This window comes from Meriones unguiculatus, chromosome 2 (genome assembly GCF_030254825.1).
Source record: "Meriones unguiculatus strain TT.TT164.6M chromosome 2, Bangor_MerUng_6.1, whole genome shotgun sequence".
Taxonomy (NCBI): Eukaryota; Metazoa; Chordata; class Mammalia; order Rodentia; family Muridae; genus Meriones; species Meriones unguiculatus.
Genome location: NC_083350.1, coordinates 54,509,920 through 54,537,883, shown reverse-complemented (window position 1 = coordinate 54,537,883; position 27,964 = coordinate 54,509,920). Strand labels below are relative to the sequence as shown.

General features: G+C 42.7%; 1 protein-coding gene across 2 annotated transcripts in view; it reads left to right on the top strand.

The window, feature by feature from the left end:
* The window catches only part of Camk4 (calcium/calmodulin dependent protein kinase IV), a 243,318-nt gene that overhangs the window by 158,954 nt on the left and 56,400 nt on the right, over positions 1 to 27,964 (top strand). For both annotated transcript variants that reach the window (XM_060377500.1, XM_060377501.1), the window contains exon 6: positions 11,608 to 11,680. In XM_060377500.1, coding sequence (XP_060233483.1) covers positions 11,608 to 11,680 — 73 coding nt within the window. The remainder of the gene's footprint in view (positions 1 to 11,607; positions 11,681 to 27,964) is intronic.

The following is a 27,964-nucleotide window of genomic DNA, read 5'->3' as shown; positions in this document are numbered from 1 at the left end:
GAGTTTAAGAGAGTTGTTTGGGATAAGAAAAGCACCTCTTTCTCAGAAGCAGAAAGAGGCAAACATTGCAGACAACCAGAGGCCAAGATTAGACAAATTCAGGAAAGAGTAAAGTTGAAGGGATTTCTGGGCTGACAGATTGAATTCTACTTTACTTATAAGTTAGCTTTTTGCTCTTTCACGGATGCTGGTAACAGTCTGAGTCTCCCATGGCACAGAAAATGTCATGGGCATAAGCAAGGTTAGTAGGTTTCCCTTTGTTCTTCCTTGGGGGCAGTACAGATCGTCCTTGTGGATGCCTGCATGCAGAGAGTGTGGCATGGGACAAGAGGAAAAATAATGCAGATGTCATTGGCTGTTGACTGACCAAGCAAAGTGTCCAATCTGTCATTAGGAACTCTCTAAGACACAGATGAACTTCGGATACTCTGCTGAATGAAGAAAGTAAAGACCGAAGACTCCGCGCAATATAATTCCCATGGGCTTCAGGAGGGCCAGATGTTTCCCGACACAACAGTACAGAAGCTTGTTGGGGCAGGGAAAGGGGGCAGATGGATTAGAAGCAGTTCAGACGGTTCCAACTTGATAGATTCCTTTTCCAGTGTCGCTGGAGATGTGACATTTCTTCCCTAACAGTATGGGATAGAGAAGAGCCCTCGGGGACAAAAATAGTGTTATACAACAGTGGAAGGGCAGTGCCAGAACAAAAGTGTCTGTGGAGACCTTATCACCCACGGAGGCAGAATCCGCTCATTTGTAGACTTGGGTCAGTGGTATTCTTTCCTGCGTTCCAGAAAGGTCTTGACACCGTCTGATTCTATGGGCTCCTATCTGCCTTATCAGTTAGGTGTCTCCTTCTTGATCTCTTCCCAGAGTCTTTCTCTTTTCTGCATCACTCAGGCTCCACCTTTCCCTTAAACATTTTACATTCCCTTTGAAATTTAGCAGATGAATCTGGCACACACCTGTGACCCAAGCCACACTGGTGACCAGGTTATCAGTGGAGGTTAAAGAAAAAAATTAATCATAGGCTTAGCATTGGAAGATGAGCTCAGCACTTTTCTCTCAGTTCTAAGTTTTATCTGCACCAGGCCCCTGCCTTTGCGAACTGGCTAACCTCTAAGTTAATCAACACTGATGTCTCCTCCTTCCTTCTACTTCTTTCTCCCAGCATTTCTCAAATATATCCCTTTTCCCATTTTTCCATTGCTTCTGTCCTTTGCAGCCTTAACTTTTTTTTTTTTTCCATAGCAAAGGACTCCTCCTACCCGGCATTCATCCAACCCCTTCTTCTTCATTTTGAAGCAAGATTTTAACCAGGGAAGGCCAAAAGCTACTCAACATTTTTAGTTCAAGTGAATATATTTTCAAACGCGTTGACCGTATCCACATATACCCCTGTATCTCCCCACGATGCTAGCTTCATTACCTGCATTATCCCCTCATGTTAATCATCACGCATAGCCTCCACGCCCAGGGAACCCAAAGTCTAGGAAAAAGGAAGAAAAACTAATTTTTGGACTCCAATATTGGTAATATTGTCACCGGCACAGACAGCCACAGTATAAAAATAATAGAAGAAAAATGAGGAGTCTTATATGTAGAACTAGAAATTATCAGGTAGAGGGTGGAGACAACCACCTTTCTGGGTGAAGTGATCCCCAAAAGCGCAGTGCACTGGCAGGGCTGGGGCAGGAAATATGTTTCTTAGTCTCCATTTCCAATGTTGAGCGAGGCGGAAAGCAAGCAGGGTCGAGATATTCGTCAAATGAATGGCTGAGTGAACATTGTACTCTCCAGCAATTTCTATAGAGTCTTCGGGTCAGATTTTTCATCTCTGGTATGAAAGAACTGGACTAGAAATCCTTCGGGCCTGTTCCCAGGCCTGCAATTTGATTTTCCCCTCTCCTTCTCCTGTACTGCGACTCCCCAGCCAGTACCCACATTGATCCACAACCCGCTCCCCTCCCCAGCGCTCCCACAAAGCAGGTGCTAGGGGTATCCTTGACATTGTTTTTTTTTTTTTTTTTTTTTTTTTTTAATGTGTGTGTTTAACAGCCTCTGGTTCTTGAAGAAGGCATATAAATGAACACGCCATCCACGAAACGCGCAAAAGCAGTAAGTGAAGCTTATAAAGGAAAACCACATTTCTACCGGGACACAGAAGTATTCCCTTTAATAGAACTGTATGTCTAACAGCACCATGGCATGCGGTTATTCACCGAGATTTGGTTCCTGAAACTCGCGTTATTTGGGGCTTTTATCTTCTGACATTCAGTCCTTCGCCACACATTTTCATCCATCCAGGGTCTTTTTCGCATGAACCTACAGCGACCTCATAGCCCAGTCATTTGAAAAAGAGCCGTGATCGGTGCACAGGGTGGTAGGGCTGCTAATCTGTGTGCCAGGAAGTCTGAGGCCTCAGGACATGATCTGAGCTCTTCAGCCACGGTGCCTCTGCTAACTGCCTGAATGGAGATGGGCTCAATTCAATTTCTGGCAATTATTCTGAGAGAAGCAAATGCACCAGAGCCATGCATTAAACCAGACCCTCAGAGAGAAATACTTAGTGCCCGTATTTTCTTATCCTGCAATTAAAGAAAAACAAAAAACGATAAGAAGGGAAATAGATCAGCTAGGGTGAAGAGGACAGGATGGACCAGCGCAGCCAAGCAGTGGAGTAGGAAGCACAGTAAGGAAGAAAGGCCTGTGAGGAGCAGAGGTTGTCACAGCAAAGAGTCTAGGGAAGCTGCCCCTAGACTCCCTACTTTCCCACTCTCCTTATCCTACAGGAAGTGCGGTCTCAAGATAGCCTCTGGGCCGAGACCATCATGGAGACAGCGGGAGACATTTTGTCTGGATGGCTCTTAGCCTTCCAGCCAACGTGACAATGGAGTGGAGTGGAAATGTGTCATGGAGACAGGTCGTATGGCTTGGGCCTTTGAAAATGATCTTAAGATTCTGGTAGTATCCTACCCACTTTCCCATTATTTCGCAGAGCATGAAAAGGAATGTGCTTTGATACAGAGATAAAAAAGGACAAAATTTTCTCCTATTATTTTTTTTTTTTAGCTCCACAGCCTTCACAATGACTGAATACTTTCATTCCTTCTGAAAATCAAAGTCACCCGTACATTTTGTGTGGAGCTGTAAGCCCTTGACTTCCCGAGTTGTGTTTGATTTCATTGCCATTTTCAAAAAGATGCCCACTAACTCGTATGACGGGATGTATGTCGCTTCATGCAGCAAGTCTCCTGTTTTGCTGAACTTGATATCATTTAAAATATGTTTCAAAGAATATTTACAGTATGGCAGTCATATCTAAAACTCAGTTGCTCTGAACTCACAACCCCTCTGCTTACTGGCTTTCTCTCAGGAAGCACTGATAAGATCTCCTTCTAGGGCTGGGGCTAACGTCATCACTACCCAGTCCAGTGTGATTGCTCCTGGTGATGAAGAACATCTGCCAAGGGCTTTTCCAGATGGCCTGAAATTTTCCTGACATCCATTCATTTGACGATTAGTCATGATGCTGTGCATAATTATTGATAGACTGCTATGAGCAGTGCTTGCTGCCAGGCTCTGTGAATGCTTCAAGTCCTGCGGAGGCTGTATCCACATATCACCCTCAGCTTCCTTTGCTTGGCCATTAATATCTCCACTTATTATCAGAGTCCTGTTATAAGCCCATATTTGTGATAAAGAGTTCCGTGCTATTGACCTTAATTAGTCTCAAGTGGTCTGGGCAGTCAGCTCAACTTATAAAACATTTATAATGAAATGTCTGAAGCCCAGAGACATAACCCCATGACAAGGATTAAAAACTGTCTAAAGACAAAATTCCTTTTAGCAGAAGGATCCTCGGTGAGAATCAGAGGAAGGGTTATAGAAGCCAAAATGAAGCGTGTGGATTAAGGTTGAGATGAGGCAGAGGAGGCAGGAGAGCTTTGTGTCTTTGCTCAAGAGACGTTTGTGCTCCACATTAGAGAATGAATAGATCCTCCATCAAATGAGCTCTGGCATAATATATCGTGACGTGAGTCTGGAGATCTATGATAATTCCTTTGCTGTCTGTCGTCTCACGTGGATCAAATCAAGCCTTATCCTCTCTACATCCAGAAGGTACCTGGCTCATGTTAGCCAGGCAACGTTGACTGTCGCCTCCCGCCCTCACGTTCTAATTCCCTCTGTAGCCATGTTTCTGTTTTTAAGAACAGTTCCCTACCTGCCTAATCCCATTACGCCTCATCCCCTCTCATCCCTCTTCCCTCCCTGTTTAGTTTTGTTTATTTTTTCAATGCAGTTTATTCAGGAACCTTGAACAATCATCTGACCCTGGGGAAAGCCAGCCCACAGCTTAAATAGCCTCTGGGTAGCCAACCCCAGCATGCCACGTGGGCAATGCAGATAGGTCCACATACATGGAAGCAAGCCAGATCCTCAGCCTTAGCCAAATGTGGAGTTGTTTGAGACAGAGAACACTGACCATCGGGAAGGTGGAAGGCGGAAACCAGCTCCATCTTTAAGGCGCGGCATTCCGCAGCTCTCTACAGTTCCCCCTTTTTGTTTTAGATGCATCAGGCAAGAGTAGAGGTCTGATCTCTGATATTAGAAATAAATTGGGACTTTGTACTGATGTTCATTTAGGTGTCATCCACCCAAAGAGCATCAGACCCATCCGATACCTTTTTCTCAGAGGCGGGACCTGGGGCATCAACCCGCATGCAATCAGACTTGCTCTTCTCTGGGTCGAAAGCAGCTGACCCTGAGTGCAGTGCTTAGCCTTGCATCCTGAGCATGACATTTTAGCTTTTTATGGTAGCCAACCATGCTTGGGGAGACTGTCCTGCTTCAATGGCTGTAAAGGCCTGAATGATCATGGCTGCATTACACTGTTGTGAGACTCTAATCTTGCATGTACACCACAGGCAAACCAAGGAGACCAACACCAGAAGGCCTGCTAACGCTCCCATGCCCGCCCATTCCTTCAGATGATTCATGGCTGCAGCAATCCATGGTGATAATCCTGTGGCAAGTCCTGCATCTACTCTGGTAGAATTTACTGTGATAATGGCCACTCTCAGCTGCTCCATCATAGTATCGAATTCTCCAGTCCAATTACCTAAAATATAGCTAGACAATTGTTTAGACAGATTTGCAGCACGGGAAAAATTCTCATATTGTATGCTAGTGACACAAAGTCCAGCATACTTTCATTGACAGCCCGGTTGAGCCATTTGCCATAGGGTATCAATTTGCTCCTGCACGAGGTCAATCCTCTGATTGAACACTATCAAGCCTCCTTTTAGTTGAGCATTAATTCCTTTTTGTACATCTAAGGCATGAGCTACATTGGCTAAAAGATTATTCAGGGTCTGAGCAGTCTGCACAGTATGACTCATGGCTAATGCCACAGTGGTAGCTCCAACAGCCGCCAATGAGATGGCAGTAACAATGGCGGCTGTAGTTCCAAGATCCCTTTTCTGTCTGAAGAGAGTCATAGCGTGAGGGGCATCAACGGGCACAGGCACCCAGCGAGGCATGCGAATAACCAGGGCATACCTAAATTCACTAGCATTCCAGCATTGGGCAAAAAAGCAACTATCATCACCACAATTACTTGGCTCTATCTGGCTAATAATGAATAAAAATGGGGGATATAAACAAACAGGTGTGGGCTTATAGGAAATATTATGAGAAGCCTTAACCCCCTCATTGGAACATCTTGCATCAGTTCTAGAACTAGCAGTGGTGGTGTCCGAGGTCTGAGTAGGTTCAGGAGACCATTGCCCCCAGGGGCGAGACATGCTCCATGTAAATTGACTAACTCTATGTTTTGCTCCACTTTTGAAAGTCATTTAAGGTTCTTAAATTATTTTTCCCTTTTTTTAATTTTTCCTCAATTACACTTTATTCATTCTGCATCCCCCTATAAGCCCCTCCCTCCTCCCCTCCCAATCCCACCCTCCCTCCTCCCTCTGCATGTATGACACTCCCCAAGTCCCCTGATAGGGGAGGTTCTCCTCTCCTTTCTGATCTTAGTCCATCAGTTCACATCAAAAGTGGCTGCATTGTCCTCTACTATGGCCTGGTAAGGCTGCTCCCCCCCAGGGGGAGGTGATCAAAGAGCAGGCCAATCAGATTATGTCAGAGGCAGTCCCTCTTCACATTACTATGTAACCCAATTGGACTCTGAACTGCCCTGGGCTACATCTGTGCAGGGGTTCTGGGTTATCTCCAAGAATAGACCTTGGTTGGAGTATGAGTCTCTGGGAAGTTCCCTGTGTTCAAATTTTCTTGTTCTGTTGCTCTCCTTGTGGAGACCCTGTCCTCTCCAGCTCTTACTATTTTCCAGTTCTTACATAAAATTCCATTCACTCTGCCCAACACTTGCCCATCAGGCTCAGCATCTGCTTTGATAGTCTGTAGGGCAGAGGGTTTCAGAGGCCCTCTGTGGTAGGTTCCTAGGTTGTTTCCTGTTTTCTTCTTCTTCTGATGTCCATCCTCTTTGCCTTTCCAGATGGGGATTGGACATTTTAGTTAGGGTCCTCTCTCTCGCTTAGTTTCTTTAGATGCACAGGTTATAGTGGGTTTGTCCTATGTTGTATGTCTATATGAGTGAGTATATACCATGTGTGTCTTTTTGCTTCTGGGACAACTCACTCAGGATGATCCTTTCCAGATCCCACCATTTACCTGTAAATTTCATGATTTCCTTATTTTCCATTGCTGAGTAATATTCCATTGTGTAGATGTACCACAGTTTCTGCATCCATTCTTCAGTTGAGGGGCATCTGGGTTGTTTCCAGCTTCTGGCTATTACAAATAAAGCTGCTACAAACATGGTTGAGCAAATGTCCTTTTTGTGTACTTGAGCCTCTTTTGGATATATGCCCAGTAGTGGTATGGCTGGATCATGGGGAAGCACTATTCCTAGTTGTCTGAGAAAGCGCCAGATTGATTTCCAGAGTGGTTGTACAAGTTTACATTCCCACCAGCAGTGGAGAAGGGTTCCCCTTTCTCCACAACCTCTCCAGCATGTGTTGTCACTTGAGTTTTTGATCTTGGCCATTCTCATGGGTGTAAGGTGAAATCTCAGGGTTGTTTTGATTTGCATTTCCCTAATGGCTAGTGAGGTTGAGCATTTCTTTAAGTGCTTCTCTGCCATTCGGTATTCCTCTACAGAGAATTCTCTGTTTAGCTCTGTTCCCCATTTTTTAAGTGGATTACTTGGTTTGCTGCTTTCCAGCTTCTTTAGTTCTTTATATATACTGGATATGAGTCCTCTGTCAGATAAAGGGTTGGTGAAGATTCTTTCCCAATCTGTAGGCAGTCGTTTTGTTTTGGCGATGGTCTCCTTCTTGATCAATTCCACTTACCAAAGCTAAATCAGGACCAGGTAAATCAATTAAATTGTCCTATATCTCCCAAGGAAATAGAAGCAGTCATCTAAAGTCTCCCATCCAAAAAAAGCCCAGGACCTGATGGTTTCAGCGCAGAATTCTACCAGACATTCAAAGAAGAGCTAACACCAACTCTCTTCAAACTATTCCATAAAATCGAAACAACATTACCAAACTCATTCTTTGAAGCCACAGTCATCTTGGTACCTAAACCTCACAAAGACCCAACAAAAAAAGAGAACTTCAGGCCAATCTCCCTTATGAACATTGATGCAAAAATACTCAACAAAATACTTGCAACCCGAATACAAGAACACATCAAAGATATTATCCACCATGATCAAGTAGGCTTCATCCCAGGTATGCAGGGGTGGTTTAATATACGGAAATCCACCAATGTGATCCACCATATTAACAAACTGAAAGAAAAAAAAAAAACACATGATAATCTCCCTAGATGCTGAAAAAGCATTTGACAAAATCCAACATCCATTCATGTTTAAAGTATTGGAGAGATCAGGGATACAAGGCACATATCTAAACATAGTAAAGGCGATATACAGCAAACCTATAGCCAACATCAAACTGAATGGAGAGAAACTTAAAGCAATCTCACTGAAATCAGGGACAAGACAAGGCTGCCCACTCTCTCCATATCTCTTCAACATAGTGCTGGAAGTCCTTGCTAGAGCAATAAGACAGTTGAAGGAGATCAAGGGAATACAAATTGGAAAGGAAGAAGTCAAATTATCACTATTTGCAGATGATATGATAGTATACGTGAGTGACCCCAAAAACTCTACCAGGGAACTCCTACAGCTGATAAACACCTTCAGCAAAGTGGCTGGATACAAAATTAACTCAAAAAAAATCAATATCCCTCCTATATACAAAAGACAAAAGGGCTGAGAAAGAAATTAGGGAAACAACACCCTTCACAATAGCCACAAATGACATAAGGTACCTCGGAGTAACCCTAACAAGGAAGTCAAAGACTTGTATGAAAAAAATTTCAAGTCTCTGAAGAAAGAATTAGAAGAAGATATGAGAAATGGAAAGATCTCCCATGTTCATGGCTTGGCAGGATTAACATAGTAAAAATGGCCATTTTACCAAAAGCAATCTACAGATTCAATGCAATTCCCATCAAATTACCAACACAATTCTTTACAGACCTGGAAAGAAAAATTCTCAACTTCATATGGAATAACAAGAAACCCAGAATTGCTAAAACAATCCTCTACAATAAAAGATCTTCTGGAGGTATCTCCATCCCTGATCTTAAGTTGTACTATAGAGCAACAGTTTTAAAAACTGCATGGTACTGGCATAATAACAGAATAGTGGATCAATGGAACCGAACAGAAGACCCAGAAATAAACCCACACACTTATGTACACCTGATCTTTGACAAAGGTGCCAAAACCATACAATGGAAAAAAGATAGCATCTTCAACAAATGGTGCTGGTCCAACTGGATGTCTACATGTAGAAAAATGTAAATAGATCCATACTTATCACCCTGCACAAAACTGAAGTCCAAGTGGATCAAAGACCTCAACATAAAACCTGACACATTAAATAGGCTAGAAAAAAAAGTGGGGAATACCCTATAACTCATTGGTACAGGAGAAAACTTCCTGAACAGAACACCAACAGCACAGGCTCTAAGAGCAACAATCAATAAATGGGACCTCATGAAATTGAAAAGCTTCCCTCCCTGTTTTACATCTGGAAAACTTAGGCTCACTTTTCAGGCCTCATCTGAGATCTCTCTCTTCCCACAAGGTTCGTATCCTAGATTGCTTCCTTTCTCTGACCCCTCTAGCTAGTCCTCCAGCCTGTACCACAGCATTTGGTCAGACTGTTGAGGGTTCTGTTTACTATGTAAGAGAAGCCTCATCAGTGTCTCATTCCCTGCCATGCCGGGATATTTATTGAGTGAGTGGATATATTGGCTGTAAGGCACCCTCTCTACTAGTTGGTGAATTATTATGTCACGCCCCCCTCCAAACAGCTCCTGAACATTCATACAAAGCATTTCTTCTGAGAGCCTGATACTACATAGCTAGTCCATGAGCATTGCTAAAGCAAAATGTGTGGCTTAGAATACCCAGAAATATATTTCTTAAAATTCTGAGTCGGGGAAGTGCAAGTAGGTCAGGTCCCGGTGAGGGGCTGGTTTCCTCGGAGATGCTTGTCTGTGGCACAAGGGATAACATCTCCCCTGTAAGACCACTAAACTCGCTTTTGAGGGCCCCATCCTCATGATCCACTCATCTACCCGAGACTCCACCCCTAACAGCTGATTCCTCAGAAGGGTACTAGAGGCAAACAGAGTTTAACCTAAAAAGTTTAGAGCATACAAAGATTCCCTTCATCCCAGGCCCTTGCCCCCACATTACTGGCAAATAAAGTTCATAAGCCAATAAATGTTCGTCTAGGCCGAAACCAGAGACTCGAACCAAAGCACAATAAGGAAATTCTAGCTGGCAGGACACTGCTTTTCCAAATGTACTGAGACCAGCAAGGACCTCATGTTTGACAGACAACTAGAAATAGCTGTGCATGGCTGTGCAAGCCAACCCTCTTAACTCTGCTGGAGTGCCACACGAGGTTGTGAGAAAGTCCTGGTCTGAGTGAACGGGTATGGGGGAAATCCAGAATTTTTGAAGGTCGTGAAGTAAATCATTTTATCATCTTGGGGGTAAGAGTGGAAGGTCGCAAAGAAAGGTAATTATCAGCTGTCACCTCCCATCTCTTTTCTGACATAACTGTGGAAAACCTGAGGTTGCAGAGGAGAGACAGACCCCAGTCACCTTTGTGGAGGCTGGATCACAAAAATCTACATATCGCACAAAACGGAGAACGTGGCAAAATGGTAGTGAGAGGTCTCAGCCTTCGCTGCCACAGGAAACCCTTTCCTCTTCTTTCAGACTTAAAATTTAAACGTTCAGAATTTGCAGTCTAAGAAATTATTTCTGGGCCTGTGAGGTGGCTCAGCAGATACAGGCTCTTGCCACCAAGAGTCCGTTCCCACAGGAGCATCACGGTACCGACACCCACCCCACGCACGCCAACCCACTAAATTAAAAATAAATGTGTGCTAAATAAATTATTTTAGTTGAGGTTTTTGTAAGTCGACGTAACCACCTAGCTAAGGCATGAACTCCGAAAATATGTCCTGTTGTAAGGAAATTTCTGTATGAATGGTTTTCAGTAATCAAATAATAAACACCCAGGATAAAAGCTAGGAGGAGCTGGAAAGTGAATATGATCAACGCCCATAATTAGGAAAAACAAAATAAGTTGTGTCTAAATAATAAAACGGTGGTTATTAGATTATTTTAACTTCGTGCCGTTAAAAGATTATGAATTTGTGTTTCACTATTTTATGAGTAGGTGGAAAATAAAATTGTTAAATTAAATTCAATTAAAACTGAAATGTCTTTCTAAGTTTTAGTAATGGTATTTAAGGACTTTTATTATGTTCTTTTATTTTTTTTAACTAGTCTGTTCTGCATTTCCTCTTCCTCTGTCTCCCAATTTTGAAACATTTTATAGGTTTTTAATTCAGTTATTAATATCAGTTACTTAGAGAATGTATAGCTTCTTGCTGTGACATTTAAAAAGAAGCAAAAACAAAGTGAAGTTACTTTCTGAAAGATAACTACCCAAGTTTCATAAATTTTACTTAAAAACTAATTTTAGTAAACAGAAATTTAACATGTTCACCAAGGTGGAAAATTGCAGTGGGGTTTACTTGATGATATTAAAGACTTGCTGTACTTTACAAGTGTGATTATGTTATGATTTTAAAAGATTAAAATAAAATTTAAAATGATAAAATGGGAAAGAAAGTAAATAGACAAAGATAAAGATTATCCATTAATTAGCAATTGGGGTACATATCGTATAAAATGTATATGTCTAAAATAATTCACAATTTAAAGTTAAAATGAGAAAATTGCCTCTTCTCTAGGAAGGTGGCTAGCTTAAGCTGCGAGAAATGGATGCTTTTCATTTTCTTAGCAAAGCCAAGATTTTAGAATGGCGGTTTATAGAATCTTTGCCCTGATTTTGGAAAAGGCTGTTGCAGTTGTTGGGATTTATCTTCTCTGACGCTGATTTAATTAACTTCCTTTAATATCCGCTCAACCAAAACGTATGTGTCTGAGAAGCGTTCTGCGTTTGTGTCCTTCAGGATTGTGGAAAAGGGGTACTACAGCGAGCGAGACGCTGCGGATGCGGTGAAGCAGATCCTGGAGGCGGTTGCTGTAAGTAAGAAACAACGGGGGCGCGTGCGCTTAACCCAGGCCCCCCTCCTTTTACAGGCACCACGCACGCAGGGCAGGCGTGCGATGTAAGCAAAAGAGTACGGGGTGCTGCAAGAAAGCATGCTCAGTTAGTGCACTTATCACACCAGTTCCTCGAACCTGAACACCTATAGGTTTGTGGGATTATTTACATTCCACCATGAGTCCAGAGTTCCTTCTTGTTCTTCAACATTTCCTCCCCCGTTTTCTCAGTGTACCTCTTTGTTGATTTTACCGTTTGATTCAGTTTCATTTAGAAATGTTTAGAAGGTTGAGTAAGATAAATACAGGCCCTAAAACATAGCAATCACTGCTTTTCCCTTTAAAATACACCAATGGACTTGAGGAAAAATGAATCTGACAGTTTCATTTTTTGGGGGAAAAATTTATATTGGGGTACAACTTTATAAATTAATTGTGGAAGCAAACACACACTTATGAATATGTACATTTTCGAATTTGGTTTGAACTTCAGGTAATTGTTGTCTAAATGAAACAAGATTCGCCTCTGCTGGCTAAAATCTTCTAATATACTCACCAGTTTCTCCCCCCCCATATTTACTTGTATATTTCTATATGTACATGTGTCTGTGTATGTCATGAGGCCAGAAGAGGGTGTCAGAGTCCCTGGTAGTTATGAGCTGCCATAACTGAGTGCCGGCACCTGAACTCAGGTCCTCTAGAAGAGGAGCAAACCCTCCTAACTCTGGGGGCATCTCTCCAGCTCTGGCGACTGGCTGGGATGTCTTAGTGATTCTTTGCTGATTATAAAGCCACAATACATTATTCGCTGAGCCTACAAAACAGGTCCCAGGGGAGAATGTTCACCAGAACTAGTTTTAAAAACATCGCACACCTTGGATCCTAGCACTCAGGAGGAAGAGGTAGGTGGCTCTCTGATTTTGAGGCCAGCCTGGGCTACCAAGAGTGTTCCAGGACAGCCAGGGCTATGCATAGAGAAACCCTGTCTCAAAAAAACTTAAAAAAAAAAACAACAAAACCTCTATGCAATCTTTCCACAATTAAATATACTATCCTTTAGTTAGTTATGTTAAGAAATCACACAAAATAACATGTCCCACTACTGTCACCTGCAGGAAAAGCAAGTTTGGGTTGGGTCTGTGGATAAGTGTGTTTCCTGTGCAAGCAAGAAGAACAGAGTTCAAACACCTAATATGATAGAACCTAGGCATTGCCTCTAGCTCCAACACTAAGTGTAGAAACAAGTTGATCCTGGTAATTCATTGCCCAGCCACCCTAGAAAAAACAGTGATTTCCAGCTTCACCGAGAGACCCTGCCTCAAAAAGTAAGATCAAAGATGGTAATCCTACTCAGTGGTTAAAGGACTTTGCTATGTATTCCCAAGACCTGAGTTGTGTTCCCAGGACCTATGTGGTAAAAGGAAAAAACCAACTCCTACAAATTTTTCTCTATTCTTCACACATTCAAAATGGCACATGGACACACGTGCACATACACAAGAGAGACAGACAGACAGACAAAGAGAGAGACAGACAGACAGAGAGCCCACACTAAATAAAGTAAATAAACAAATATTATTTTAAAAATAAAAAGTAAGGATCTGAGCAATAGAAGATATTTGACATTCCCATCTCCCCACATACAAATGTGTGAATATGCATATTACAGAGAGAGAAATGGTGATGATGATGATGAAAGAAAAGAAAAACACTGGAAAGGATGCTATAAAATTTTGCTCTACATGTATGACATAGGTCCTGGTTACAAGACTATTGAATATCAAATTCATATTCTCACTGTATGCAAAAGTAACCATATTCTAGATTGTTTTATCACCCTAGTTTCTTAGGCTTGCAAATTTGGGGATGATTTTCAAAGGCTTCCAGTCTGTCCTCATGTCTGCCTTTCAGCTTCAGTTGGAGCTCTGTTAGTTGTCCCTGGTCCCAAGTGTCACTGTCTCTGAGCTGCTTTTCTGGCTTGTGTTTCTAAAACATGCTTCTATTTCCTCCAGTTCTTGCTCTTGCGTGCATGCCTAGACTTTTCTCTCGTGCTTACTGGCTTTGTTTTGTGAGGTCTAAGTCCAATAAGGGCTGTATAATGTGTATGTTACAGGCTCACTTTTAATGTTTCAGACTTTCGCCAACACACAGGCACACATCACTCTGTCCAGATCAGGCAGGCAGCAGTTAAAGGCACTTTGGCAATCAGAACTGGGCTTGGCTTCTTTGTACATGAGCTTGGGCAAATCCTTAATTCTCTTAAGCCTTCATTTCCTCTCCGAAATAAGGCGTGACATTCAACCTAACTCAGTAGTGAGGAAGGTTGAGAAAATGTACAAACCAGAGCTGCAGTTCAAAGGGGCGCCAGACCGGAGCAACTGATTCTCTACTCGATGCTGTAAATCTGAAGTTATACCCAGCTTACGAAAATTCAGCGCACTTTTGTATGTTTAACATATTATGTCCACTAGAAGTTTAAAGTCAAGGTGTGCTGGCGCCTTAGACGGGCCTTGCCCAGGTTTGTGTGCCTTCGTATTTTCACCTCTGTCCCTGCTGTTAGCACCACACAAGTGTCTTTCTTTCTTTCTGCCGCCATGACACATGTTCGGTACGACACGGGTCAGTGTAGGGGTGTGAGCAGGAGAGATGCCTGTGACCTTTGACCTAACCCTCTCCTCATGCTTTTCTATCGACAGGGCACTTGTGGTTTTGTTTTTGTTTTTCCCTTTTCAAAATAGCATATCACCGTCAAAAGAATTGTTCTATGTGATTTTACTCTCCAATTTAGTGAAAGTGACAGAGTGTGCATGGCAAGGGGTGCATTTCTGGAAGGCAAGGGGCTGGCTTTTCTTGAAGTTTACAGAGGTGTGTGAAGAAATTCAGCCAACCAGCTCGAGCCCCCAGGGCCCTCTGCACACTGAGCTTTCTTCCCAAGGGTTCTATCTTTTACAACTTGATCCATTTCTCAGGCTCAGAAAGTGCCATGAGGTCAACATGGCTTCCCTGTAATAACACGTCGCCATAAAAACTCGTTTGAGTCTTTCTCAAAGTAGATACAAATCCCTCTCTTTCTCTTCAGACCTTACTTTAAGACGGAAGCTACATATGGCTCTGCTTTAGCCAGATGACCTTTCTAGTCCAGTCAGCTCTGGGGGGGTGGGGAGAGCTGTGTGATGTGAACGCGGCCACAGGGTGAAGAGAGTGTTCCGGGGCATGGGGAGCGTTCTGAGGTGTGGGGGTCTTGTTTCTGCGAGGGAGGCTGACACACACTAAGATCTGCGTCTCTGCTGCTGTCCGCTCAGCTGCTTTTTCTCGCCGCTGCCTCTGAGCACTTGCTGCTCTTGCAGAGAACCTGGGTTCAGTTCCTGGCATCCACAGGGTGCTTTACAACTGTCTGTGACCTCCCTGGCCCTCGTCTGGCCTCCCTGGAACACTGGGAACACATGGTGCACCTTCCTATGTAAAGACAAAACACTCATACAAACAAGAATAAATAAATACAGGCGTGTGCCAACATCCTGTTTCACTTTAAGTGTGATCTCATTTTGAAGGGAGCCCTCCTTGTGGACCTTGCAAGAACTAACAACTCGCCATGACCAACTTCGGCCCTTTTCCCCGGGCACACATCTGTTGCCTTTGCGTTCAGGCTGTCTTGAGTAGACACGTGCAGACATTCCTCCTTCTCTAACACTAACCTAGAACTATGGCAGTGCCCATCAGGCTTGTGCTGTCATGGTGACACTGCCGTTCAACCACTGTTTCCTAAAATCCTGTTCATCCTGGGTCCGTTACTGCCCGATCATCCCACCGAATCTTGCCAGTCTAACTCCAGGTAACACCACTAATTGGACCCTTTGTCTTCGTCATGACTAATCCTTGGTTCAAGTCACCATTTACCTCTCATACGCTGCTGAAACTGACTGGGTGACACACGTCCATCACCTGGAGTTATGAGGTCAGTAATAAACCAGCGTTAATCATTTCTGTGGTTAGAAATGATTAAGTTAGGCCAACACTGTCACCTGAGAGCAGTCTGGGTGTGAGGGAGGAACCTGCAGTCCTAGCACCCAGCAGGCAGAAGCCAGAGTAGTGTGAATTTGAGGTGAGTATGTACTTTGCTATACAGTGAGTTCTAGGCCAGCCTGGGCTAACAGTGGCTGGGGGGGGGGGAAGAAAGAAAAAGAAAATCAAACTCTCTTAGCATTTCCTAGAATACCTTCCTCACACAGGTTCTCCCCACTTTAGCACACTTTCTTGCCACTCCCCTTTTCTGTGTTTGCTCCTGTTAGCCCCTTTCCTGACCCCAGAAAGAACTAAACTAATTTACATCTCAAGGAGCCTGTTTTCTCTGTGTTTGGAACCCTCTTTAGTCACGTTTGCCCAGGATTTACCTTCTGTGTCCAGGTTCCCACTGAAAGGTTCACTCTCTGGAGAGATTTTTCCGTTTATGCTAGAATTGTGCCTTCTGCATCCTCTCCAAGCCACGTGTTATTATTGTCTTTCTAACCTACAAGTCCCGGAAATTATACACTAGTTTGTCTGTCCTTAATATTTATCACCTCATTCCACAAAAGTGGGAGTTTGGTTCCTGTTGACCTTTTCTTGGTGTGTAATGAGATACGTGGTCTATTCAAGGGGAGAGCAGTATCCCCTTGTCTCCATGAATGAAATCATTCCCCTGCTCCCTCATTGTCATTCCATTCATTTTCTGTGATGTGAACCCCACCTATTTGCTCTTTCAAGTCACTTCTACCCTTTTACGTGACTGTTGTTCTTTGGGTTGATCATAGTAAGTGTGCTTCAATTTAGTAATGCCACAAATGGAGGACACAAGAAACCCTGGCATCCTTCAATGAGTGAGAACGGGTGTTCTCAGCATCAGAATTTTCCACATTCTGGAGTTAGACCAATCAAGGAAGCAATGGATCTAGTCAGGGACACTCCTGAAGAGCTTTACTTAGACAAAAGCCAAGACCTCTGTTCTAGGCCTGAAACATTAAGCTGACTGCTGTTAGTCCTGTGCTTTTAAATTACTATTTTACCCATTCACAGAGGTGCAGATTCTAGACCACCACATTCAAGCCAAGGATCCTTGAAAACAAGCTATCAAAAGATTTCTGAAACTAAGGGTTAACTTAAAGAAAAAAAAAATTAAAACCTTTCCCCTAAATGTTTCGCAGGTAGAAGGCAAAGCAAATTTAAGCTTGTGAGAAATGATTGACATTTCTGAAATAGCTTATTGTCAACTACAAAGCTACAGATAGCTACGGAAAATGGGACATTTGGGGACTCGTGCCTTTAAAGAGCAACAGAGAACTGGCTAGAAAAAAGAGAAGGAGTGTGGCACGCATGGAGGGAAGAAAGGGAGTGGCGGCATTCTGGAAACAGAGCTCAGCAGGAACTGGCTGTGATGGCCCTAGTGAGAGGTGTGGGCCAGACAGAACACTCCATGGCATCTCGCTTTCCTCCAGAGCACAGTGAAAACCGTTTCGGGGCTGTCCGCTGCGAACACAGAAGCAGAAGACAGACTGCAGGGTTGGGGAGAAATGTTACAGGCACAGTTGTATCACTTCCTAAGTTATTATTTCTTCTTGAAATACATGACCGTCGTTAGTGGTTCAATGCAGTGAGCATTCTGCAGCAGCTGCCTTGTCCCAGCATGTCAACCGTAAACAACAAGGACAACAAGGGAGCATTCTATCTGCCCCTCGCCTCTCACTGTGGACACCACGGCCAGTTCCTCTCCCATGGCCAATCGCCTGCTGAGCCTCTGTTTCCAACACATCACCGTGTCCTGCTTTCCTCCACAAGGGCCGCGTTCCTTCTCTTTTTCTAGCCACAGTTCCAAAACTGAGCCACTCCTCAATTTTAAGGCCGTGACTTCAGAACCCGAGACACATGTAGGTGCGGAGTAGAGCACTGAACTACCTCTCCAAACTCTGGGAAAATGGTTGACACACTGTTGTGTCTACTCTCACAGAGCTTTGGGGTAAGAATTGTGGGTTAGAGGTAGCTAGGAATTGCCAAATAATAGAGTGCTTAAGCATCAAAGTAACAGGTATTTGGGCCTGGGAAGAAGGCTCTGTGCTAGCTGTGTGTGCAGGAGGGCCTGAGTTGGCAGCCTCAGTACCCGTGTGAGGCTGGGGCCAGGAGATAGGCAGATAGCAGGATGCTTCTGGCCAGTCAGTGAACTGAGGTTTCAGAGAGGGAGATATCTTATGTCAGGTAGGGTCCATTGTCAACCTGACACAGCTGGGAAGAGGGAACCTCCTTTGAGGAATTGTCTCCACAGGCCAGACCTGTAGCCGTGTCTGTGAGGCATCTTCTTAATAGCTAATCAATGGGGGATGGCCCAGCTGGCCCCACCATCCTTAGGCAGGTGAACCTGGCTGTGTAAGAAATGGAACTGAGCAAGCCAGAGAAAGCAAACCAATAAGCAGTCATCTTCCATGCTCCCTGCTTCAATCTCTGCCTCCAAGCCCCTGTCCTGACTTCCTTCAAGTGATGAACTCTTGCCTGGAAGTAAGTGCATGATGAAACACATCCATTCCCCCCCAAGTCGCTCTTGGTCAGTGGTTTAGTACAGCGACAGGACACCCTGCCTCAGAAATTAAGATTGGGCAATAAAGGAAAATAACTGATAGCAGCCTCCGGCCTCCACCTGCCTATACATAGGTGTGCCTGAAGACATACTTGTTCATACCACAGGCACACACACACACACACACACACAATGGACATTATAAAGATTAATTAAAAGTCCCTGGATTAAAAAAAAGTCTTCTCTTCCTAAGAAAGAACAGATTTATTCAGTTCATTAGAGAATAAACTGAGAAAGAATAGAATACCTGGGTACTGAAGAATGAAAGGCCAACTGGATCTCTAGATGAAGGTATTGTGAAGACATCAGCATCGGGAAATAGTCACCCCTGATCCTGGGTGAACGAGATAGTCGCAGTGATTAAAACATAGGCGATCAAAGGACCTGTGAACTCGTAGGGAGGCCTCATTGTTTGTCCCATGCTGGCGTCTATGAGCCCAGGGAAATTACCCAGGATACTAAAACTCAGATCTCTGAAAATGAGACACTGGCCAGCACGTGCTGGTTTAACTGAGATATCCTCAGAGGTCTGGGGAAAGTACAAGAGAGATCCAGTGGTGCTGCCAGAGTGACGTGTGAAAGAGACCTTGGTCTCAGAGTCATGTGGTTAGCAGTGCTGTTTAGGGAAACTGATTCAGAAAGCCAACAAGGAGCTGGTCCCTCAGCCCTCTCCAGCTCCCAGCCTCACTTCCACTCGTGGCAAAGCTGAAAGGAACCAGCAGAAGATGGAAAACAGCGGCTTAAAATTCAAATTCCAGCGTCATAAAGTGGACTGTAGAGAGGTGAGTTTAAAACTGAGAGATCGCGATTTGATCAATTATTCAAGAATTTCTTTAAAAAATAAAAATTCTCAAAATTCATGCTATTATTCATAGTTTTCTCATGTTCATGGTCTTCAAAATGCAAAGAGTGAGTCTATAAATTAACGAAATAAAAACAAAAGAATCAACACTAAAGCAAATGACTATTTGCCTCGAGTTCTGTGTATTGTGCTGGTGAACACTTTCACATTTTATAAGAGTTGTATAATTCACCTTTACATTATTTGATGTATAGAGTCCATCTCTCACCCTGATGTCTTTTCATTGTTGGGAGAGTATGCTAGAAAGATGGAAGTTGCCAGAACCTCCTTCCCTAGCCTTCTCTTTAGCATGAGTAAGGACATATGACCAGATCCTGCCCAGTGGGTTGTGAGGGGGAGCCTGCTTGTTAAGTTTTTGGGAAATTTCCCATTCACACATGGAGGCTCAAATATTGAGAAGCTATTATCTTTTCCACTGCTTTAGTTGAGTCTGTAGGTGATGTTGGGGATTGCTTTTGCTGTCTTTGTAATTATGGAGAGAAATATCATTTGTATAGAAGGCAGAGGGGGCAACCACTGGCAGTTTTCTCTCCCTGTTGCTATTTCTCTCCCTGTTGGACAGTAGCTCTTATTGTTTGTGCCGCTTGCCTGTGTCTGTCTTAGTACTTGAACACACTGAACTCCTTGAATAAACTTCTGAATGTATCTTAATAATGATTGTAATGATTGTATGGTATAATTTTCCATCCATCAGTTATAGCACAAAGGGCATACTCCAGATAAAAAGATTCTGGTCCCACAAATTTCCAAAAATTGAGTTTCACTGACTATCAAGTGCACACCCACACACTGCTAAATCAGGGTGAAGTGAGGCTTGAAGGGATAATGAGGTTACAAGCGATTAAAAATCAGCTTGCTTCTGACACTTGTCCTTTGTTTCTGTGAATGCCATGCCTACTTGGGTCTACTTAATGTCAATGAAATCTGAGAGATTAGTTAAGCAATGTGAGGATAGAACAGGGAATGTAGACTGTTGTTCTTGTTTGATATAAACCAGTTTATTTCCATGAAGATAATTTCTTTTTTTTTTTTTTTGCTCAGATTTGATGATGGATTTTAATTAATGCAAGGTATATAATATTAAAATATTGTGATTATAATCTGTCCATAAATAATAATTATTAATAATTGAGAAACAACTAGCAGCAAAGAAACAGCAAACATTTCTATTAATATTCTATGATTTAGGTTTATAATGTAAATAAAATACATTAGTGGCTCAGGCAGAGCCTAGATTGCTTTATATAATTATCTTAACAGATTTGAGAGCAGGGAGATAATCTATGTCCTTTTGAACATCAGTATTGGAAAACTGGGTATCTGAAAGCACTTCTTGGTATAGAAGCTGTCCTCCCTCACTGGAAATTTCCACACCTCATTGTCAGCAGCGATAAGAATGATGTCAAAAGCTTATCAATTCCTCCCCCATGGTCTTCTCTTCTTGGGCTACCAGAATAGAGAATAGAGATAAATTCTTGAACATATATCTAGTAATTTTCCAAATAACGCACAGAAACTAATTACATTGATGATCACATTCTGCATAACTTCTGTTGTTTGGGGGTTGTGTAAATTTTAGATGATGTTGTCCTAGTTTCTTATTGCTGTGATAAAACACTGGCTAAAACCAGCCTGAGGAGGAAAGGGTTTATTTCAGTTTCCAGGTTACAGTCCATCATTGAGGAAAGCCAGAGCATGATCTCTGGGCAGGAAGTGATGCTTATTCTGTGGAGAAACACTGCTTACTGGCTCTTCCCCAGACTCATAGTCATGCTATTTCTGTTCTATATCCTAGGCCCACCTGCCAGTAGATTGGGCCCTACTACATTAGTTAGTAATCAAGAAAGTGGCCCCATTGATATCTCAACCAGCCACATGATGAAGGAGTTCCTCAACTGAGATTCCCTCTTCCTATGTGTGTCAAGTTAGCAAGCAAGAGACACCATTCCAATTCTGTCACCTGTCAACATGATACTATAATATAAAACACAGTCCCACAAACATTCTACAGTCCTTACAATTCTCAATGCTTTGTTTTTAATTTTTTTCCTTTTACTGAAAAGAAAGTCTTTTTCTCACATGATATATTATAATTATCCTTTTCCCTTCCTCCCACTTCCTCTTCCATCTGGATTCATTTCCGTTCTGTCTCTCATTAGAAAAGAACAGGCTTCTAAGAGATAATAATGTAATATATCAAATAAAATATAATAAGATACAACACAAACCAGTACATCGAAGTTGGAGAGTACAAACCAACAGAAGGAAAAAGGGCCCAAGAGAAGGCACAAGAATCCACAACTCACTCATTTTCATACTTAGGAAATCCATAAAAACTTAAGCTGGAAGCCATACTATATATACACAGAGAATCTGGTGCAGACCCATACAGGCCCTGTGCCTGCTGCTTCAGTGTCTATGAGTTCATGTGAGTGTGTTTATGTTGATTTAGAGGGTCTTCTAGAATAAGCATTCTTGGTGTTCACCATCCTCTCTTCCTCGTATGCTCTTTCTGCCTCCTCTTCTGCAGGGTTCCCTAAGCTCTCAGGGAAGGTATTTTATGGAGTCATCCCGTTTAGTCATCCGTCATGTGCTGAAGGAAGAAGCATCTCTGACGATAGCTGATCAAGGCACTGATCTGACTCTAGAAGAATATCATTAAGAGTCATGTTATTACTAGTTTTTTTTAAAATAGTATTTAGTTTTACCCCAGGTTCTTGGGCTATGTAGTCTCTGGTTTCTTGGTTACCCTGTCAGTATTGGGTATGGGTTCCATCTCTTGGAGTAGGCCTTAAGTCAAATCAGACATTAGTTGCTCCTCCAAATTTTGTGCCTGCAGTGTATCTTGCAGGCAGGGCATCATTATAGATCGAAGGATTTGTGGCTGCTTGGCGTTTATGTTTCTCATTCAATAGCCTGCTGAGTTCCTTCCTCCATGAAAGATTCTGGTAGGGGCGAAGGCTCCATAGAGGCACCAGCTCAACTTCTCCACGTTCAGTGAGTTAAGTAGATGTCTTCAGCAATGGGGCCTTGCAGTCAGTTTGTGGAGAGCCACCTATAGTCTTGTTAACAGACCAGATTTGGGAATTTTCATGGGACCCCTTTGTCCAACAAGTCAGATGTAACCCAATCTCCCAGGACTGGGATTTGGTGACAAGAGATGGCACATTGGGAATCTGTCTCCCCCATTATCTGGCAACTTCATTTAGGTCACCTTCACAGATACATATAACTTAGGAGGTCTCTACTGTATTATGTTTCTGTACTGCCCCTCAAGTGGCCCTTAATTGTAGCTGTCTCTGTCCATCTCCCTTTTCATTCCCTTCTCCCTTTCCCTCCCCAACTTGATCTTCCTGTTCCAGCCCTCCCATTCATCCAAAACTATTCATTCTATTTCTCTTTCCTTACAAGATCTGTTTGTAACCCCTAGTGCTTTATTCTGTACCTACTCTGTGTGTTTCTAAGGACTGAGGCTTAGTTGCCATTGACTAACAGGTAATATGCACATTTGAGTGAATCAATACCATGTTTGTCTTTCTGGGGCTGGGAATCATATTTTTATTTTATTTTTATTAATTACAGTTTATTCACTTTGTATCCCAGGTGTAGCCTCCTCCCCCATCCCTTCCCAATTTCACCCTCCCTCCCTCTTCTTCTCCTATGCCCCTCCCCCAGTCCACTGATAGGGGAGATCCTTGTCTATCAGGTCTCATCAAGACTGGCTTCATTGTCTTCCTCTGTAGACTGGTAAGGCTGCTCCACTCTCAGGTGGAGGTGATCAAAGAGCCAACCCATGAGTTCATGTCAGAGATGATCCCTGTTCCTATTACTGAGGAACCCTCTTGGACACTGAACTGCCATGGGCTACATCCATGCAGGGGTTCTAGGTTATCTCCTTGCATGGTCCTTGGTTGGAGTATCAGTCTCAGAAAAGACCCCTGTGCCCATTTTTTTTGGTTCTGTTGCTCTCCTTGTGGAGCTCCTGTCCCCTCCAAGTCTTTCTATCTCCCCCTTCTTTCATAAGATTCCCTGCACTCAGGAGCAGCCCTTCTAGGCCACATAGGAGGACTTTGCAGCCAGTCCTGAAGAATACCTAATAAACCATTATCAGATGAAAGGGGAGGAGGTCCTCCCCTATCAGTGGACTTGGAAAGGGGCAGGGAGGAGATGAGGGAGGGAGGGTGGGGTGAGGAGGGAAAGAGGGAGAGGGATACAGCAGGGATACAAAGTTAACAGATATTTAACTAATATTTTAAAAATTGGAAAAAAAAAGATTCCCTGCACTCTGCCCAAAGTTGGGCTATAAGTCTCAGCATATGTTTTCATACCCTGCTGGGTAGAGTCTTTCAGAGGCCCTCTGTGATAGGCTCCTCTCCTGTTCCCTGTTTTCTCCCTCTTCTGATGTCCGTCCCATTTGCCTTTCTGAATGAAGACTGAGCATCTTACCCAGGGTCCTCCTTCTTGATTAGCTTCCTTAAGTGTACAGATTTTAGTATGTTTATCCTATATTATATGTCTAATATCCACTCACAGTGAGTATGTATCTTGTGTGTCTTTCTGCTTCTGGGATACCTCACTCAGGATGATCTTTTCTAGATCCCACCATTTGTCTGCAAATTTCAGGATTTCCTTGTTTTTAATTTCTGAGTAGTGTTCCATTGTTTAAATGTACCACAATTTCTGTTTCTATTCCTCAACTGAGGGACATCTGAGTTGTTTCCAGCTCTGGCTATTACAAATAAAACTGCTATGAACATGGTTAAACAAATGTCCTTGTTGTATACTTGAGAATATTTTGGATATATGCCTAGGAGTGGCATAGTTGGATCTTGAGGTAGTACTTTTCCTAATTGTCTGAGAAAGCACCAGATTGATTTTCAAGTTGGTTGCACAAGTTTACATTCCCACCAGCAATGGAGTAGGATGCCTCTTTCTCCACATCCTCTCTAGCATCTGTTGTCACTTGAGTTTTTGATCTTAGCCATTCTGATCAGTGTAAGGTGAAATCTCTGGGCCATTTTGATTTGCATTTCCCTGAAGACTAAGGATGCTGAGCATTTCTTTAAGTGTTTCTCTGCCATTCGATGTTCCTTTATTGAGAATTATCTGTTTAGCTCTGTACCCCATTTTTTAATTGGGTTATTTGATTTGTTGCTGTTTAACTTCTTAAGTTCTTTATATATTCTGGATATTAGCCCTCTGTCAGATATAGGGTTGGTGACAATTCTTTCCCAATCTGTAGGCTGTGGGAATCATTTTTTAATATACCTGTATAACTAGTTTTCATTATGTTATTTTTTCTTAACATCTGAGTAATACTCTGGCAGGCAAATATTCTACATTTCTTTATTTGTTCTTCTGTTGAGGGACACTTAGGTTGCTTTTATTTTCTGGCTACTATGAACAGAGCAGCAGTGACCATGGTTGAGCAAGTGTCTTTGTTGCAAGATGAAGCACCCTTTGAGAATAGGCCCAAGAGTGGTGTAACTGGGATTTGAGGTAAACTGATTCCTATCTTCCTGTGAAATCCCCATGCTGATTTCCATAGTGGCTGTATAAGTTTTTACTCAGACCAGCAATGGAGGAGTGGTCTCCTTGCTCCATATCCTCACCAGCATGAGCTGTCACCTGTGTTTTTTATTGTAGCCATTCTGTTAGGTTTAAGATAAAATCTCAAAGTACTTTTGATATGCGTTCCCCTGATGACTATGGATGTTGAACATTTAAGTGTTTCTTCATCATATATTGAACCATTTCTCTACCTCTAGGGTGAAGCCTACTTGAACATAGGAATGATCTTTTTGATGTGTTCTTAGATTCGGTTTGCAGCTATTTTACTAACCATTTTTGCACCTAATGTTCATAAGGGAAATTGGTCTGTATTCTCTTTTTTTTTTTTTTTGTTGGGTCTTTATGTTCTTTGGGTATTAGGGTACTGTGGAATGAATTGCAATCTTCCTTCTGTTTCTATTTTGTGGAATATTTTGAATATTCTTTGAAAGTCTGGTAGAATTCTGCCCTAAAACCATCTAGCCTTGGCTTTTTTGGGGGGTAGAGGGAGGATTGGGAAACTTAATGACTGCTTCTATTTCACTAGAGATTATATGCCTATTTAAATTGCTTATCTGATCATGATTTAACTTTGGTAATTGGTATCCTTTGCCCCCTCTGGACCATAGCTTTTGTGTGCTGAACGTGAGGAAATGTGTCCCAGAAGATTTTGTTTCAATAATGCTAATCTCTTATTAATCACAGCTTATTTTTTAGCTAACTGAATCCATTGTCCCAGTAAAGCAAAGATTTCTCTTCCACATCTTTTGTGTGTGTGTGTGTGTGTGTGTATGTGTGTGTGTGTGTGTGTGAGAGAGAGAGAGAGAGAGAGAGAGAGAGAGAGAGAGAGAGAGAGAATATATTGTACTGTTCTTTAAGAGGGTTTAGGTTTTGGTTTTAAACCAGGCCACACATCTTTTGACAGTCTTACCTCTCTCTCCATGTCAAAGTGTCTTTAGCTAGTAATATTTTATTAAGTCCAAAAGAGAACAGTAGTTTTAATTTTGATTAAACTTTTCAATTCTGGAAACAATTAACATATTCTCATTTAACACAAATGAGGGCTATTTTCTGTTGCCTTATACAATTGTCTTCTCACACAAAACCAGAAATGTAATCCTCCTGTCTCAGGCAGGTATCCATGCCGATAGATACTTACATGCACATACCTTCACATGGGAGCACTGTGCTCACATACAAACCCAACACATACACCAAAATGTGGAGCATGCCAAACAGAAAAGGTTTTGCTGGTATTGATCAAAACATTCTCAACGTTCTATCTAAACTCAGAGGGTAAGATTTTTTGAACCTGAGTCTGTGTTAAAGGAATCTACTCTTAGGTTTTGTAACAGGAGACTTTTGGATAGTTACACATTTTTCACTTTAAAGTTCTAGAAAGGATGTCAAAAAGTATTGCTTCTCATTTCCTGGGGTGAAGAAGATTTGTGTTTAGTCAAAAATCAGAACAACTCCAGCAACAGCAAACAGGCAGCTTACAAAGCTGGCCAACATCCAAGGATTCATCAGTGTGCGTAAAGTTCCAATCTATTTCTGCTGGGCCAGCGGATAACAAAATGGGAAGCTTATGGCTTGGCACGATGACTTCCAGTGGGGCAAGGTGATTGTAGGCCAGCGGTAGCAGGACACTGTTAAGTATATGACATTTTGGTTGAAGAAGTCACAAGAGGCCCCAGTGGCATCCCTGTCTTTCCTTTGTCCTTGTAGCCTCGTTCTTCCCGCCTTCCACAATCAAGAGAAAAATGGCTTCTCTACATCAGCACCCTGAGCCCAACATAGAACCTGGAAGTTCTGCTCCATGGTGTCATGAGCACTACAGTCTCCTTTGCTACTCACTGGGTCGCTTGTGTCTGCTCTTCTACTCTGTGACTCTACAGTCTGTGAACACATGCCCACAAGGCATTGCTGGTTCTCACACTGATTATTTTTTAAATCTCTTTAAATCTCAAAAGAATCTATAGTAATAAGGTGATCGGTAGTTACATTGAATTGTCCATACAGAAAGCAATTCGAAAAAAATAACCACAGGCTTTTCTTAATAAAGTTGGCTGTTGCTTCTTTGGCATTTCTGAAACTTTCTTTTTCTTTTTTTTTTTTCTTTTTTTCAATGTAGTTTATTCAGGAACCTTGAACAATCATCAGACCCTGGAGAAAGCCAGCCCACAGCTTAAATAGCCTCTGGGTAGCCAACCCCAGCGTGCCACGTGGGCAATGCAGATAGGTCCACATACATGGAAGCAAGCCAGATCCTCAGCCTTTGCCAAATGTGGAGTTGTTTGTGACAGCACTCACCATCAGGAAGGTGGAAGGCAGAAACCAGCTCCATCTTTAAGGCACGGCATTCCGCAGCTCTCTACAGTTCCCCCTTTTTTGTTTTAGACGCATCAGGCAAGAGTAGAGGTCTGATCTCTGATATTAGAAATAAATTGGGACTTTGTACCGATGTTCATTTAGGTGTCATCCACCCAAAGAGCATCAGACCCGTCTGATACCTTTTTCTCAGAGGCGGGACCTGGGGCATCAACCCCCATGAAATCAGACTTGCTCTTCTCTGGGTTGAAAGCGGCTGAGTGCAGTGCTTAGCCTCGCATCCTGAGCAATTTTTATGGTAGCCAACCATGCTTGGGGAGACTGTCCTGCTTCAATGGCTATAAAGGCCTGAATGATCATGGCTGCATTACGCTGTTGTGAGACTCTAATCTTGCATATACACCACAGGCAAACCAAGGAGACCAACACCAGAAGGCCTGCTAACACTCCCATGCCCGCCCATTCCTTCAGATGATTCATGGCTGCAGCAATCCATGGTGATAATCCTGTGGCTAGTCCTGTGTCCACTCTGGTAGAATTTACTGTGATAATGGCCACTCTCAGCTGCTCCATAGTAGTATCAAATTCTCCAGTCCAATTACCTAAAATATAGCTAGACAATTGTTTAGACAGATTTGCAGCACAAGAAAAATTCTCATGTTGTATGCTAGTGACACAAAGTCCAGCATACTTTCATTGATAGCCAGGTTGAGCCATTTGCCATAGGGTATCAATTTGCTCCTGCACGAGGTCAATCCTTTGATTGAACACTATCAAGCCTCCTTTTAGTTGAGCATTAATTCCTTTTTGTACATCTAAGGCATGAACTACATTGGCTAAAAGATTATTCAGGGTCTGAGCAGTCTGCACAGTATGACTCATGGCTAATGCCACAGTGGTAGCTCCAACAGCCGCCAAT